This window comes from Salvelinus sp. IW2-2015, linkage group LG20, assembly GCF_002910315.2.
Source record: "Salvelinus sp. IW2-2015 linkage group LG20, ASM291031v2, whole genome shotgun sequence".
Lineage (NCBI taxonomy): Eukaryota > Metazoa > Chordata > Actinopteri > Salmoniformes > Salmonidae > Salvelinus > Salvelinus sp. IW2-2015.
This window is the reverse complement of record NC_036860.1, coordinates 20,097,145-20,113,132: the sequence shown is the minus strand read 5'-3', so window position 1 is coordinate 20,113,132 and position 15,988 is coordinate 20,097,145. Positions and strand designations below refer to the sequence as shown.

The 15,988-nt window shown below is 41.7% G+C and overlaps 1 protein-coding gene across 2 annotated transcripts in view; it reads right to left on the bottom strand.

The window, feature by feature from the left end:
- The window catches only part of LOC111981316 (teneurin-2), a 71,981-nt gene that overhangs the window by 49,140 nt on the left and 6,853 nt on the right, over positions 1–15,988 (bottom strand). Inside the window, exons 2-3 of one of the 2 annotated variants that reach the window (XM_024012532.2) lie at positions 12,945–13,169; positions 403–625 (exon numbers count right to left, since the gene is read on the bottom strand). In XM_024012532.2, the coding sequence (XP_023868300.1) occupies positions 403–625; positions 12,945–13,169 (448 nt within the window). The remainder of the gene's footprint in view (positions 1–402; positions 626–12,944; positions 13,170–15,988) is intronic. The other variant, XM_024012533.2, reaches the window with a different exon arrangement.

Genomic DNA, 15,988 nt, shown 5'->3' with positions numbered 1-15,988 from the left:
TGGGAACATAGAGGAGCGACTCACAACCCAGCAGGAGCACGGCAATCACACACCAAACAAAAGACAGAACAGAGGGGGACAGGAGGACACCAGCTTCCATCTACCAGAATACCAGAGAGAGAGAGCAGCAGGCAGGGCCTCTGCCTGTGTGCCAGTGTGGCTGTGTGTGAAGATGGGCAATGGCAGGAGGGGATGTTGAGTTCAGAGCTCTAGCAGCTGAGCAGAGGGCACCCACAAACCTGACCAGAGCCTTTAGGTTTAAGGTAAAGATCTTTGTCACTTGGATAAATACAGCTAGCTGTACAGTACCAGAAGCTGAGAGGAAGCATAAAGTGTTCCTGTCCCTCTGAATAGGGAGGGTGTCCAAACATGAATGGATAGTAGGAAGACAGTGTGACTGACCTGGTCTCCAGGGGCACGCTGCTGTTCAGCGCCCAGCTTTCCTGGAGCTGGACTGACTCTGGCGTGGATGGGCCCTCCCCGGGGGCCGCCGAGGGGGCATGGGTTGGGCCGCGGCGGCTGGCCAGGGTGTTGCGGTTCAGGGAGTTGGCCGACGACTGGTGGTGGTTGTGAGGAGGAGGGAGTGGCGGCCGCAGAGACTGACTGTGGTGGTTGTTGGGAGGACCTGAAGGAGAACACARGAACAAATTAGGGCTTATTGTTTGACAGGAATGGTGTTCTAGCGCATAGTGAATATTTCAGTTGTTATAGCCTTGGCGGGGGCTTTATAAATGTGTACTACTTCACAGCCTGAATTGACTGATTTAATGAAAGCATTATCCATTGACAGTGATGTATGTTTGGATGCTTTAGTTTCATATAGAACATTTTTCATTTCATGTGTTACAAATTGCTTTATGAGATCAGGTCAGATCCAAATACAAAAACACCTCTGAAGAAATAACTAAAATTGTACAAGTATAATATTTTACAGACTAAATCCAACCTCCTGTAGTGACCAATTCACCTTATCCATTCCATAACTAAAAAAGGGAAACATTTATGAAAATTGAAAGCTGTGAATTATAACTGTGAAAGTTTAAAATGTTAATTATGATTAAAACTATCCAAATATTGGAATCAAGTGCTCTTAACTTTTAAACCTTTAATCAAATAATATGATACAAATACTTGTATGCATTTTTGTAGCAGCCCTAAATCATTCCATTTAATTAAAAGATAATGAAAGAAGGTAAATACTTCCGATTTTGGTAAATGAGATCTAAATCTCTAAATTAAGGTATTAGAAAATATCACTAATTACTCAAGTCTAAAGAGAAATATTTGAACGATTCTAATTTCTATCTACAGATACTGTATGATACAGAGAACAAATTGTGTAGCAACATGAATAAAATCTTAGTGCTTCCACCTCCACACATTCTTTACAAAGCCTGCGTGACGGACTGATCGGACAATGGCAAGACATCAATGAATCAACATTTTCATTTTGAATGAATCAACAAAATAAAAGACAATATATACTTCTTCCATGATGCAATAACAGTCTTATTGACTAAAAGGTAACGCCTACTGTATAAAAAAAGCACACAAACACATACACTGAGTGTACAAAATGACATAGACAGACCTGGTGAATCCAGGTGAAATAATGATCCCTTATTGATGTCACTTGTTAAATCCACTTCAAATCATTGTAGATGAAGGGGAGGAGACAGGTTAAAGGAGGAATTTTAAGCCTTGAGACAATTGAGACATGGATTGTGTATGTGTGCCATTCAGAAGGTGAATGGGCAAGACAAAAGATTTAAGTGCCTTTAAAAGTGGTATGGTAGTAGGTGCCAGGCACACCGGTTTAAGTGTCAACAACTGCAACGCTGCTGGGTTTTTAACGCTCAACAGTTTCCTGTGTGTATCAAGAATGGTCCACCACTAAAAGGACATCCATCCAACTTGACACAACTGTGGGAAGCATTGGGGTCAACATGGGACAGCATCCCTGTGGAACGCTTTCGACACCTTGTATAGTCTATGCCCCGATGAATTGAGGCTGTTCTGAGGGCAAAAGGGGGTACAGCTCAAGATTAGGAAGGTGTTCCTGATGTTTTGTATACTCCGTGTGTATTCTCCAACGGGTTTCTCCTTCCTTTCCTTGTACAATTAATTTAAGCTATTGAACATTTCAGGAGTAGCATAAAAATATCCGTTACCCATACAGTATGTAATGTCAACATCGTAAAAAAACAGTGGGCCTACCTGATTACGTACACAGCACTGATAACTGAAAGAATGAGAGTCATACCAAGACCTAAGACATGAGCTAAGAAAGGGAGGCCTTTTACACAAAATGTCTTGTGAAAAGAGGAGAAATGAGAAAGGGATTGGGCCGAGCTGAGATCAGTCATGGTTTGGAGGGCCAGGGTGTGTAATCTCCCACACCACACTGTGTAAGAACTGGAGAAAGACCCAGTGCTACAAAACCCACAGTTCACAAAAGCTGCGTTTGGACTGCAGGGACGCAGGGAACAATCTGAGCAGCACAATAGGGCTGAGAGCAGTGGATTATAAAGTGTGACGTGTCCATCAAAGCACCACTCCACACTACAGCCCTGGCTAAACACAATGGTATTCTGGTACTAACCCTTTAATGTGCTCTGATAACCTTGGTCGGGCTCTGATCTAATGCTTCTTCCACTGTTTCCCCCTGCAAACTGCCGTTCAAACTCAAAATCGAGCTGACAGCCATGGAGGTTGTTTACCAACCCTCAACAGGTCTGTGGGCACACAAAAGGACGCACAGTCAGAGGCCTCAGTTTCTAACCTTCAGTAACGACATCCCTGTGTGAAACAGTGGAATCCCACAAACACAATGGCCGGGCTCCTCATCTGTTTAAACATACTGCCGAGATCACAGTGGAGATCTGAGCAGGGGGGTTATCAAAGTCCCTTCTGTAATACGCAGATTACAGCATTCTGCAGCGTGCTGGCCTGTATTGGTCTACTGTATTGTGTGTTTCATAGCTCTAATACAAAGGCCTTCTAAAATGGAATGAATGTCCTTTCATCCGCCTTGGGGTGGCAGGTAGCCTAGTGGTTAGAGAGTTGGGACAGTAACCAAAAGGTTGCTGGATCGAATCCCAGAGCTGACAAGGTAAAAATGTGTCTTTCTGCCCCAGAACAAGGCAATTAAGYCACTGCTCCCAGGTAGGCCATCATTTAATAATAATTTGTTCTTAACTTACTTGCCTAGTTAAATATATATATTTTAATTAAGATTAAGATCACTTTATTGGTCGATAGCACAATTTGACTTCCGCTTTTAGCTCAACCCTTCCGAAATACACACATACAGGCTTGGAGAGGTGCAGGGGGCTGCCACACTGGGAGTCTGGGGAGCTGGGATTTGATACCAGCAACCCTCCGGACGCCAGCTCACTTCCTGCTCTGACCCTGGATTTGAACCAGCAACCCTCCAGTTACCTGCCGGTTACCTGTCACAGCCAGTCTTTCCACAGAGGATCAGCCCTTCCACTGTGGCTCAGTACTACTATCTCCATACCTACTTAAACAACATATGCCATCGGAAAAAGACAGTTGTGCTGCACGGTAGAGGAATGGCAGGGCACCTACAGTTGAAGTCGGAAGTTTACATACACCTTGGCCAAATACATTTAAAAACTCTGTTTTTCACAAATCCTGACATTTATTCCTAGTAGAAATTCCCTGTCTTAGGTCAGTTAGGATCACCACTTTATTTTAAGAATGTGAAATGTCAGAATAATAATAGAGAGAATGATTTACTTCAGCTTGTATTTCTTTCATCACATTCCCAGTGGGTCATAGGTTTACATACACTCAATTAGTATTTGATAGCATTGCCTTTAAATTGTTTAACTTGGGTCAAACGGGTCGGGTAGCCTTCCACAAGCTTCCCACAATAAGTTGGGTGAATTTTGGCCCATTCCTCCTGACAGAGCTGGGGTAACTGAGTCAGGTTTGTAGGCCTCCTTGCTCACACACGCTTTTTCAGTTCTGCCCACAAATTTTCYATAGGATTGAGGTCAGGGCTTTGTGATGGCCACTCCAATACCTTGACTTTGTTGTCCTTAAGCCATTTTGCCACAACTTTGGAAGTATGCTTGGGGTCATTGTCCATTTGGAAGACCCATTTGCGACCAAGCTTTAACTACCTGACTGATGTCTTGAGATGTTGCTTCAATATATCCACATAATTTTCCTTCCTCATGATGCTGTCTATTTTGTGAAGTGCACCAGTCCCTCCTGCAGCAAGGCACCACCACAACATGATGCCTCCACCCCCGTGCTTCACGGTTGGGATGGTGTTCTTTGGCGTGCAAGCCTCCCCCTTTTTCCTCCAAACATAACGATGGTCACTATGGCAAACAGTTCTATTTTTGTTTCCTCAGTCCCATGTGCAGTTGCAAACCGCAGTCTGGCTTTTTTATGGCGGTTTTGGAGCAGTGGCTTCTTCCTTGCTGAGCAGCCTTTCAGGTTATGTTGATATAGGACTCGTTTTACTGTGGATATAGATACTTTTGTACCTGTTTCCTCCAGAATCTTCACAAGGTCCTGTGCTGTTGTTCTGGGATTGATGTGCACTTTTCGCACCAAAGTACGTTCATCTCGAGGAGGCAGAACACGTCTCCTTCCTGAACGGTATGACAGCTGCGTGGTCCCATGGTGTTTATATACTATTATATACTATTGTTTGTACAGATGAATGTGGTACCTTCAGGCGTTTGTAAATTGCACCCAAGGATGAACCAGACTTGTGGAGGTCTTCAATCTTTTTTCTGAGGTCTTGGCTGTTTTCTTTTGATTTTCCCATGATGTCAAGCAAAGAGGCACTGGGTTTGAAGGTAGGCCTTGAAATACATCCAATTGACTCAAATGATGTCTGTTAGCCTATCAGAAGCTTCTAAAGCCATGACATCATTTTATGGAATTTTCCAAGCAGTTTAAAAGCACAGTCAACTTAGTGTACGTAAACTTCTGATCCACTGATATTGGGATACAGTGAATTAATATATAAGTGAAATAATCTGTCTGTAAACAATTGTTGGAAAAATTACTTGTGTCATGCACAAAGTGGATGTCCTAACCGACTTGCCAAAACTATAGTTGGTTAACAAGAAATTTGTGGAGTGGTTGAAAAACGAGTTTAAATGACTCTAACCTATGTGTATGTAAACTAGGCTAGTGGTTAGAGCGTTGGACTAGTAACCGAAAGGTTGACAGATTGAATCCCTGAGCTGACAAGGTAAAAATCTGTCGTTCTGCCCCTGAACAAGGCAGTTAACCCACTGTTCCTAGACCGTCTTTGAAAATAAGAATTTGCCTAGTTAAATAAAGGTTCAAAAAAACTGTAGCTGCACTGCTGTTTTATTAGTGGGAGCAGCAGCTTTTTCAGAATGGATGACATGGTGACTTAACCCTCCACAATAAAGAGATGCAGCACGTTCGGGTCACAGCAGAGTGGAGGGGTGCCTAACACAGCACACACATGATCACACACGTGAACAGAAAGCAACAACATCAGCCAGTCAGAACAAGTGCACTCACACAACCTATCCCCGGAGAATTATGCCTTTTCTCTTTCTGCCTGGAAGACAATCATTCCAATTCCAAACAAAGTCCTATGAGGAGCAAGAGGGGCAAACTAGAAATTAGCAAATGAGGATACAAACTTAATAACAGCCAGCCATGTTGGTAATTACCCACTCCATGGATATAGAATGAACAAACTTCTAAAAGGTTAATTGCTTTTCTGTCAGCAAGGCAGCTCCTCGCTACTGTGGCAGAAATGGAAATTGAGAGTGTGTCTGTTTTCTTTATATTAATCAGGGGAAAAAATGATATTATATTTATTGTAAGAAATATGTATTACACCCAAAAAATTGCTAAATTAATAAAATAAATGTTTCCATTAAAAACAAAGATTTATGGCAAGATTTATCCAAGTAAAATTGGTATCAGCCAAGCTGCAGCAACATCCATATGAGCATGACTAAAACTTTGTTCTGTAGCTTTAAATCTCATCCTGCATCATAAGCTCCTTTAATGTAAAAACTGTTAGGAAACAGCACTGAGCTGTAGTTCAACCCAAAAATGACATTCATTTCCCCCTCTATCTTCTACCTCCTTTTGCTTTTCTAAATGTAATTTWATTTTTATTTTCTTCCCCGTCAAGAGTTGATTCATAATTAAGTTCTAATTTACTGTGCAAACCTACAGTATGCAAAAGACAACTCAATAAAACAGAGACGAGAGCCCGTGTCAAATAAGCTACTATATGATGGTTGTTGTTTTAGAATCATTCCTGAACAAAAAACTGGATGCCAGCTCAAGCCAATTTGCTACAAAACTCAGTTTAAACTTGAAAATCTCTGTTTGAACTTGAAAATCTGCTCCAACTCTCTTTAAACAGTATGGGAACAGAGGAAAACACACATACACACATGAAATGGTCTACATGCCTATTTGTTTCTCCAATGTTTAGGAGTCCAGGCAAAATAACAATTGCTGTAGATAATGACCCAGGTGTAGAAATGTGTTTTATAGCCACCTCAGCTATCAAAGATACATGTGGAGAAAAGAGACAGAAAGCTGAGAGGGAATAAAAAAGGCTAAAAGCAATTACAGATCAGAGGCAATGCAGGGCGAAATGGAAGCACAGCACAACAGCTTCCCGGGTCCGCTTGTTGTTGTTAGTGGTGCATGGCGATGTTGAAATTACTGCAGCTCAGATTCGCAGGCTACGGGCTAGAATGACAAGGATTAAAATAAATTGCCCAACATGAGCGGTGGGAACCTTGGAAAAACAATACGAGTAAAAGCATAAATGTCAATTTGGAATGATAAAAGACACAATCTAAACAGGGCAAGAGAAGCCTCAAGACAGCGCAAGGTAATAGAAATTGTGATTTTTACTGTGACTCAGCCCGCTTAAAAATAAATGAGGTGGCATGATTGGAAAGGGGGTTATTTTCTGTCTTCCACCCGTTTGTTCGTTCCACCTATCTATCTCTTCACACAAACCAAAGACAGGTGCAAATCTCTTCATTGAAACAGGCCCAAAAGGTCAGTGTACTCATGACAGCTCTCAACGCCTCGACGAGTGTTGGACGCCTGCCAAGCTGAATGGGTTAACATTTGGCTTCGGCTGCAAATTGGTAAGAACGGTGTTATGGATATGCAAGAGCCAGGATTCAGCTGAGGGAGTCCAGACTTCCTTTTCTTCCACTGCTAGCACATCATATCGTAATAGAGAACGGCAGGATTAGCAGAAGCAGTTCCATTCGTTTTTTTCCCCACTTCTGTTCGGTGAATAAACTTCATGTTGACAATTCTGTCGGGCGTTTCCAGAGCGGTAGGATGGGTGGCAAAAAAACAGACCCGCAGCAACACCACACCAAGTCAGATCAGTGAGCGGCCATGCTTGAGAAGCCGTGGATCATACCCCTACTCTTCTAAAGAGCTGAGGATCTGGAACTGCCGAAGGACAGCTCAGTTTCGGAGTGCACTACTTAGCCCTGTCCCCTTGATCTTTTTCTTTCTTGGGGATTTAATTAAAAAGCAAGATTGCAGTACGTTAGTGCAAATGAAATACAGAAACATACTGATGGAGAGAAGAGGGGGGGGGATGAGACGGAGGTAGTTTTTAAATATTCAGCGCACACTATTTCCCTGCCTCGGTCACTCATCTCCACTAATTAGACAATAATAACTGTCCAGCAGCAACAGACAGGGAGACGAGACTACTGCACATTCAACTTGAAACCCCTCCAAATCAAATACCCCAACGCTATGAAATGACATTCATCACCAGAGAGATCTGTGGCATTAATACAATTTATTAATACAACATTTAAGACCAGACAAATTCCTTTGGTAACAAAGTGGTATAGAGAATGGAGTGATCAAACATGCAACACACCGCACAAACCTCTAGTGATTTCCCTGCTGGAATGTTTTCCTACTTCATAAAACGCATAGACACCGGAAATCGCAAGAGGGGGGAAAAAAAACAACAGATGAATAATGCATTGGTAGCATTAGTGCGCTAAGAGCCTGAGTCTTTCCAGGAGTAGCTCCTGCGTCTGCCACTGCTCACATCCAGTTCTGGCTAAACCTTCCCAGAGAGTGTGTGGAGAGACAGGCCCCAGCAGGCACACATACAGTGCTGATGCCATCGACACCTCACTTCTCCCCCCATGGCACCCGGGAATGTGACGGCCTCAGGAAGAGAGATGGAGCGTACACAAGGTGCTAATGCTGTAGCATGGGTTAGCGCAAAAATTTGCAGGAGACTAACAACGCATACCAATTACGCACAGCCGGCACTGGGGATAAGCCACAAGCAAGGCTAAGAGTGGAGGCTTCAGGGGCAGACTACACGTTTGAAGGCAATGTTTAGCATTTGTTTGGAGAGATGCAACACTGCCACAATATGGAAGAGGCATATTATGCATGCAAATATGATCATGGGAATGAAAAAGCAGTCACAATAATACAATGTGGAATTTAGGAGCAGGGAACGCAAAAATCAACAGTCATCCAACTTCCAACACACAGTGATTTAAACTGGGATAACAAAATATGCAATGAGGCTAGAGGAGTAGAGGGGACGGATGACTGAGTTGTCGTAATAATAAGGGAATCAGTCGATAACTGAACAAGGCACGTGGGCAGGAAATCCAACTGCAGTGTAACCTTGGAGAATAAAAAGCATTGCAATATGACGGGGAAAAAATGGCTCATTATCCGTTTCATCATTCAGCTTCTTGGTGGTTGTTGGTGAAAATGTTTCCCTTTGAGAGGTGATTGTACGAGAAAAGTACAGACGAGCCTGAGACGACACAATGTGTGCAGATGGCGGGGAAAAGTAAGTTACAAAACAGCACATCAGAATGCTTTGTAGAGAACTATAGTATCCTATTACAGAACACAGTATGTGAACTGTGTGTGCTCTTCATACAGGAACCTCAATCAAAAACGATAGCAGGATTCATTATCAGAAACAGGGAAAGAGATGCCAGAGTGGAAAACAACAGGCAATTAAAATATTATTTATTCTATCCAGCTACCCAAACAATGGAGAGAAAAAAAGAAGGAAAAGCACACTTGACAAAGGAGGAGATGTGTTTGAAATCTCAATGGAATTGATGACAAGGAAATCTAAAAAGCGCTTTAGATCTGTGATACCTCTTAGAGCTAAAAATACTCCTACGTTCCTTCCATGGAGAACATGAGGGCACAATGTCGACAGTGTTGATACATGTGCCTACCTGTCTAACAATCTGGGTTAATTGTGTTTAGTCGAAAATATCACTTCTGTTCTGACTCCAAACAGGACGAGGTGAGAAGCAGAGAGTCATATCAAAGCATTAATACAGCAGCACCAGGCCATCGACTTCCATGAGGATGATATGCTGGTGATATGCCATTTCATGTCGTAGACATACCACTTCGTCATACCTACAAGTATTGACACTTCCATGAGGATGATATGCTGGTGATATGCCATTTCATGTCGTAGACATACCACTTCGTCATACCTGCAAGTATTGACACTTCCATGGAAAAATCATTCTATGGTTTTTTAACCGCCTGACTGACTGTGATAGATTTGATTTGATTTCTTGCACAGATGCTTTATGAACTGCATGCACGTGATGAGTTAAAGCTGGTATTAACAATATGCATATATATATAATACGTATTTACTTGAGGTCTAGTTATTGAAAACGTATGAACAAAATGCAGAATTATATTCATTGTTTTATTAATGCAAACAATATTAATTACGCTATGTACACCAAATATCGTAATGATGCACTTTTCTAAATGAATTAAAATCGGTGAAAATCAAACTGAAAAATTCATCATACCAAGTACTGTGTAAAAACAAATAGTTTAAATCCTAGTACATAGGGTGACTGTTTTCTTTTTCAAAGTATTCTTAGTTACTCCCTGTTGATGTGGTACATGATAGGTGAACAGTGAGAGACGCAATACTCGGTAATATGCAGTACAGCATATTTTAAGAGTAACGCACACATGTTGCACTAGAATACTGCCAGAGCAACATGTCGGCACTTAACCAGCATGAGTACTGAAAAATGGCACATACAATATTTTCACCAAATTGCTAGCAACCTCTAGTTGCTGCATTTTACTGTTTACTAAACTACTCTGTCTTTCTGTGCTGTTTCTTTTCCACATTTAGGCCTAACGCAAACGCAGCATGGAGAAATGTTACACTGAGACTCAAATCTCCAGAAACGCAGCCTCTTTAAGAGCAGAAGGCCATGCAGCAATACATTATCCAACACAATAATTAATGGGAATATCATACAACATAGTAGTATCTGTTGAAAACAAGACCTATAAGCTACCATAATGAAAATCTAATTGTGGATTCCCCAATCAATAAGAACCATATCTGTCTTAAGAGGACTAAACTTTTCACTAACCTATTTGATGTGTGCTTCGTCATGATTGATGTGGCTCCTCTGAAAAGTAAACCAATTTCAGCCCTGATGCAAAGTTGATTGAAATTGGCTATAATCACGTTACTCTCAAATTCTGAACCCCCCCCCCCATGGTTTTAATAAAGATTTATGGCTGATTAAAGGACAGACTAATCTAATTAAGACTAGACCTTGTTCCAGCAAAAAAAATGGTTCCAACTGATTTTGCAAAATCCGATTTTCGTTTATCATATTGATATAACACTTACTGATTTAGATCCATAGAAGAGGAAGGAGGTCTATTTTAGAGATTTATTCCCCTATTTCCCATCACGCGTCCGTATGTTGACTTGATTCTATGATTGTTTGGGTTATTGGCAGGTATTGCTCAGAGTAGCTTTCCTGATTGCCTCCTCAGAGGGAATGGACGTCACATGGAACAGTGAGGGTTCAGAAAGAGCCAGAATGACCAAGCACAGAGAATATATATTTTTCTCTCTGAGTTAGTGAGGTGTCACCTCAGTCTATTCACAGAGGAAAACACATGACCCCCAACAATGGGAGTCAGTGGCCTTTCAACTCAAAGGCAATGGGATGATGTGGATCAGAAGACAACTTAGGAAAAGGACAGACCCATTTCAAGGAGCAGATCTATAGCCTGTCACTACAGTGACAATGAACTTTGGACACAAAAGTGATCTGTTACCTGCTAAATCGGCTCCATAAACAGGAACATTTGGTTAATGTAATATTCCTACTTGTATTATTCCATAATGTACTATTACTTTGTGGTACACAGACGCAGTGGGTTGGAAATATATATGTAAAGCCAACATGACCAATGAGCTATACAATACGTATTCTTATTGGGATCTGTACTGGAATTCAAACGAAGGCTATAACGTCACACTGAGTGCATTTCAAAAATGTCATATTTCCGTGTAGGCCGAGCAGTTTTGCAACACTAAAAATATAAACAATACCATGTAAAACTGTGCTATTTTTGGACCATTCATTACCTACAAACAAGTGCACTGGCAAAATACATAGCCTACAGTACACAATTTCATCAAGGGAAAATGTAGTACCAGAACTATTCAACATGAAACCACAAAAGCTGCGCTTCCTAGCCACATTTTAGAAGACATAAATATACAAGTATTATATCTTTAGTGTCGAACGTACAGTCAAAAAAACATAAAAGAATGAGAGAAACCATCGGAAACCCAGACAAAGCCCCCTCTGTATCTCCGGCTACAAGCAGAGTCTCTGTTTGACATCGCAGTAATCGTCTCAAATCCTTTCCTTCCACCATTCTCACCCACTGAGGAGAATTCAGTCACCTAGGAACTCTCATTCTGAATACTGACGTGATTAGAAACTAACAGCTGCATTCACGGTGTTTGGAACAAAAGCACACTCAAAGACGCACAATTTTCTTGCTTGTTCATGCTAGCGCAGAAAAAGGCAAAGCAATTACGGGCAGAAAATACAAAAATGGATTAAGTGGGCCTATTTCTACACCGTTCCTAATGACTAATGCTTTTTAATATTGTTTTTTGATAGACATTCACAGKGGGGGGGGGGGGGGGGGGSRGWTTCACAGATTGAACTCATTGAAATGAAATGAAACTCCACAAATTCCCTCAATTCAACATCTTTCAAGCATATTTTTGCATTTCAGACTCAATTCAATAATTCTATGTAATACTACTTCAATTTAATAATACTTTATTAAACCACAATTTATCCATTGTGATATTTATCAATTTCCAAAGAATTGATAAATTCACCAGTTAGCTTTTTTTGAACTGAAAATGAACACAGAACTTCCATTTTATAAATAATATATTCTTAGCCAAATAAAATGTATGTATTTTCTTTAAATACTAATGTACACTAATAAGCTTTCATCATCTATCCAATAAACCACAGAGAAGAGTGGAAATATAAACCCTAAGTGTGTTGCTCATTGCCTGTCTCTTATACACATCTAGATGTGTATAAGAGACAGAAATACTAATGTACACTAATAAGCTTTCATCATCTATCCAATAAACCACAGAGAAGAGTGGAAATATAAACCCTAAGTGTGTTGCTCATTGCATATGCAAACAGTCTCACAAGTAAAGGTAGAAACTGAGTGAATGATAAGGCTGTCTCTTATACACATCTAGATGTGTATAAGATCAATGAATTCAATCTTAGCATATACATTTGATTTTCTACCTGAAGCGAGTGAGTCATTTAAAAAAAATAGACTGAGGGTCATTATGATTTTAACATTACAAAAGATCGTTGTAGAATGTCCTTCACCTTCAACGATATGGCATAATCGTTCACTATGCGCTTACTTTTTGGTTTTAAAACTAAATCTAAACTATTCAGAAATCTGTATCTATCCCTGAACCACGGTGAACAGAGACAGAGAGATATTCCATGGTAGATGGCATATCTATGATACTTTACATTGGCTGGGGAAGGTCTTACCCGCAGAGGGGGGCTGGGGTGGAGGTGCGCAGGCCCGGAGTAGGTAAGAATTGGGGGAGAATTCGTCGTCAGGAGGGGGGTCCAGCATGACGTGGGGGGAGCCGCTGTCCAGCAGGGGCACTTGGCACTCCCTGATGGCTGGGGGGACAGGATGGGGTGGGCCAGTGGGTGGAGGTGGGGCAGGGGGTAGCAGGCTGGACGAAGGTGTGGGAGGTAGGGGACGACCTGGGGAGCACACACACACACACGCACACACACAGAGGATGGAGGGCACGTGTTACTATGCACACTGGTATTGTAAGTTACAGGAGGACAATAGGCGGCATCCTCTTTGAACATGAAGAAGTGCTAGAAATTACACAATCTCGTCTCCATGACAATACAATGCTCTTTTAAACACACTGTCAATCTCTTTCATGGCTACCATTATTCATGTGTTCAAGCGGAGACTGTCAATTCCATTGACAGCTGAGCCATAAAATAACGATAATGAAAGACGAGAGAAACAATTGAGAAAGAAAGAGATATAGAAAATGGAGAAGTATTACAGGGCTTTCAATTCCTTCAATCGCTCTGATAACCTTGCTCTTTAATAGCAGCACACTGAAAGGAGGTCAACTTTGATGCAGGCTTTTAAATTAACCATCGTGTGAGGTATTTTATTTGCCTTGAAATAAGAGCTCCTGCGTTTGACTCTGACCTTGAGAAATAAATAGGGAAAGCATACGAGTTTTCATTAGGATTCTTTGTGCCATCGATGGTGCAGAATTTTCTTTTGTCATGGGGGGGGGGGGGATCTACCTCCTTTTTTATCTCTTTCGCAACCAAACCAGATTGCACTGAGAAAATAGCATTGATTTGCATGATTAAGCCCGCAGTAACACTAGAGTTCAACATTTGGTTAAAGCAAAATGGTTGACCCCAACAGAAAATCCAAGGTGTAGCCTTACGTTTCTTTTTGTTTCATCCTAAATAAACCCTTTCTCACATCCTATTTTAGGCCATCGAATATTTGCTTTGTAAAAAGGAACTATGTCCACTAACCACAAGTATTTAACTTGTGAAATGGGACATAAACTCGCTTATTAGGACATTTCAAGGAGACAACAAAAGGAGATTGTATTAATAATGGGTTTTGAGAACGATCAAACATATGATCATGCGTGGCCTAGAAATTCCATAAAATACTCATTCTTCAATAAAGACAATTTGTAAGCAAAGTACATTTATTCAAGGCTACCATTTCTCAAAATAATTATTGCTCCATTTTCTGATTTCAGTCAATTACAGTATTCCCATTTAATATATTCTGTTTTCCTACTTATGTCCAACACAGCAATGGCGAAACGAAGGCTGATTCCCTCCAAGGGGCTACTCCCACGCATCCATGGTGTCCTTTCAGATTAGCATGTTTTGATGCAGCTCATCAAGTTCACAGACACATTTATCAACCCTACACCTTGTTGTGGTGTGATGGAATGGTGTCACCAAGGCCCTGTAACTGTCAGTACAAGGCAAAGCACTCCCAGCTCGTGTGAATACTCTCACTAATAACATGAGCGCCGCCACCCACTTTTGCCTCTGAGCAAGTCGGCAGATCCAACATCCACGGGCTGCTTTGGCAAACGTGTCCTTGTATAGAGGCCGGGTGATTTTTTGACTTCATGTCAGTTCTTGTCATGTGTAGTTAAAACATTTTTTTTTTTTTTAAAGTGGCCTGCTTTTGCTGAATAATATATGCCTGCTTCAAAGTCCCGGAGTGGAAGATAACCATTGCATCACTAGCTTGCTGCCACACAGCACTCTTCAAAGCAAATAGGCTAGCAGAACATCGGAATGGGCAGTGGAGGGGAAGAGGACATATAGTACAGTACTGCGGAGGCAGAGAGTGGCTGGACGGCGATAGAGGGCAAATCTCTCTCTAATGATGAGGATTCACCCCCCTCTCCTGTCAACAACAGGCATTAGCCGCTATATCAGAACATCAACATAAAATAGGAAGGTTTTCTGAATGGAAGATTGGAGGATGAAATCGGTTCCTGTCACAGAGTATCAGAACAGCCCTCATTTCCTATTCCAGTGTGGATGTTTGGCACAGGCCTTCATTGTGGCTCATTTGGAGCCGTTATCGCTGTTTCAAGCCTTATCCTCTGCTGTTAGCGTCCCTGTCCTCTGAGTCACATAAAATGTTGGGAAGCAAACACACAGGGCTGCTGCCTCCCCCCCTCTCTCCTCTCTCCTCCTCGCTGACTCCTGCTGTGGCTGTCTACACACAGCAGGTCTAGCTGTGACATTTGCAGAGATGTATCATATCAGTGTCCTCCTACATCACACACCAAAACAAAACTAGAGGACCAAAAGAAAGCAAAGCTCCTCGCCTCTGTCCTCTTTGTCACGTTTAACACGGCTCCAAACGCTGACATCAAGAAGGTGCAAGAAAGAGAGAGAGAAAGTGAGGACAAGCCAGCTCTAATGTGACAAGTCGACAAAGATTACTTCACGAAATGTCACTTGAAGATACATCACACTACCTAACGCGCCTTGCATTACATATGAGCATCTGATTATGTTGGTATTTTGATTGCTGAGGGCTTTGATGTGCACCATAAATTGTTTAATATGCAGCTCAAATGTAAATGAACGCTAGGCTTTTTATAATGTATTTTTGGACCAAGTAGTACAGTACTTTTCTTTCTATTGCCTGATATGTTTTAATTTTTTATTTAACTAGGCAAGTCAGTTTAAGAACAAATTCTTATTTACAATGACAGCCTACCCTGGCCAAACTCGGACGACGCTGGGCCAATTGTGCGCCGCACTATGGGACTCCAATCATGGCCGGATGTGATACAGCCTGGAATCGAACCAGGGACTGTAGTGACGCCTCTTGCACTGAGATGCAGTACCGTAGACCACTGTGCCACTCTGAGCCCCTGTTAGGTATAGCATCCAGATGTGGGGGCTCCATAAAAGCACCTTTCTATCCCTCACTGCCCCCTCTCTCCTGGGCCAAGTCCTTTTCACGCAACAACATTCAGCGTGGT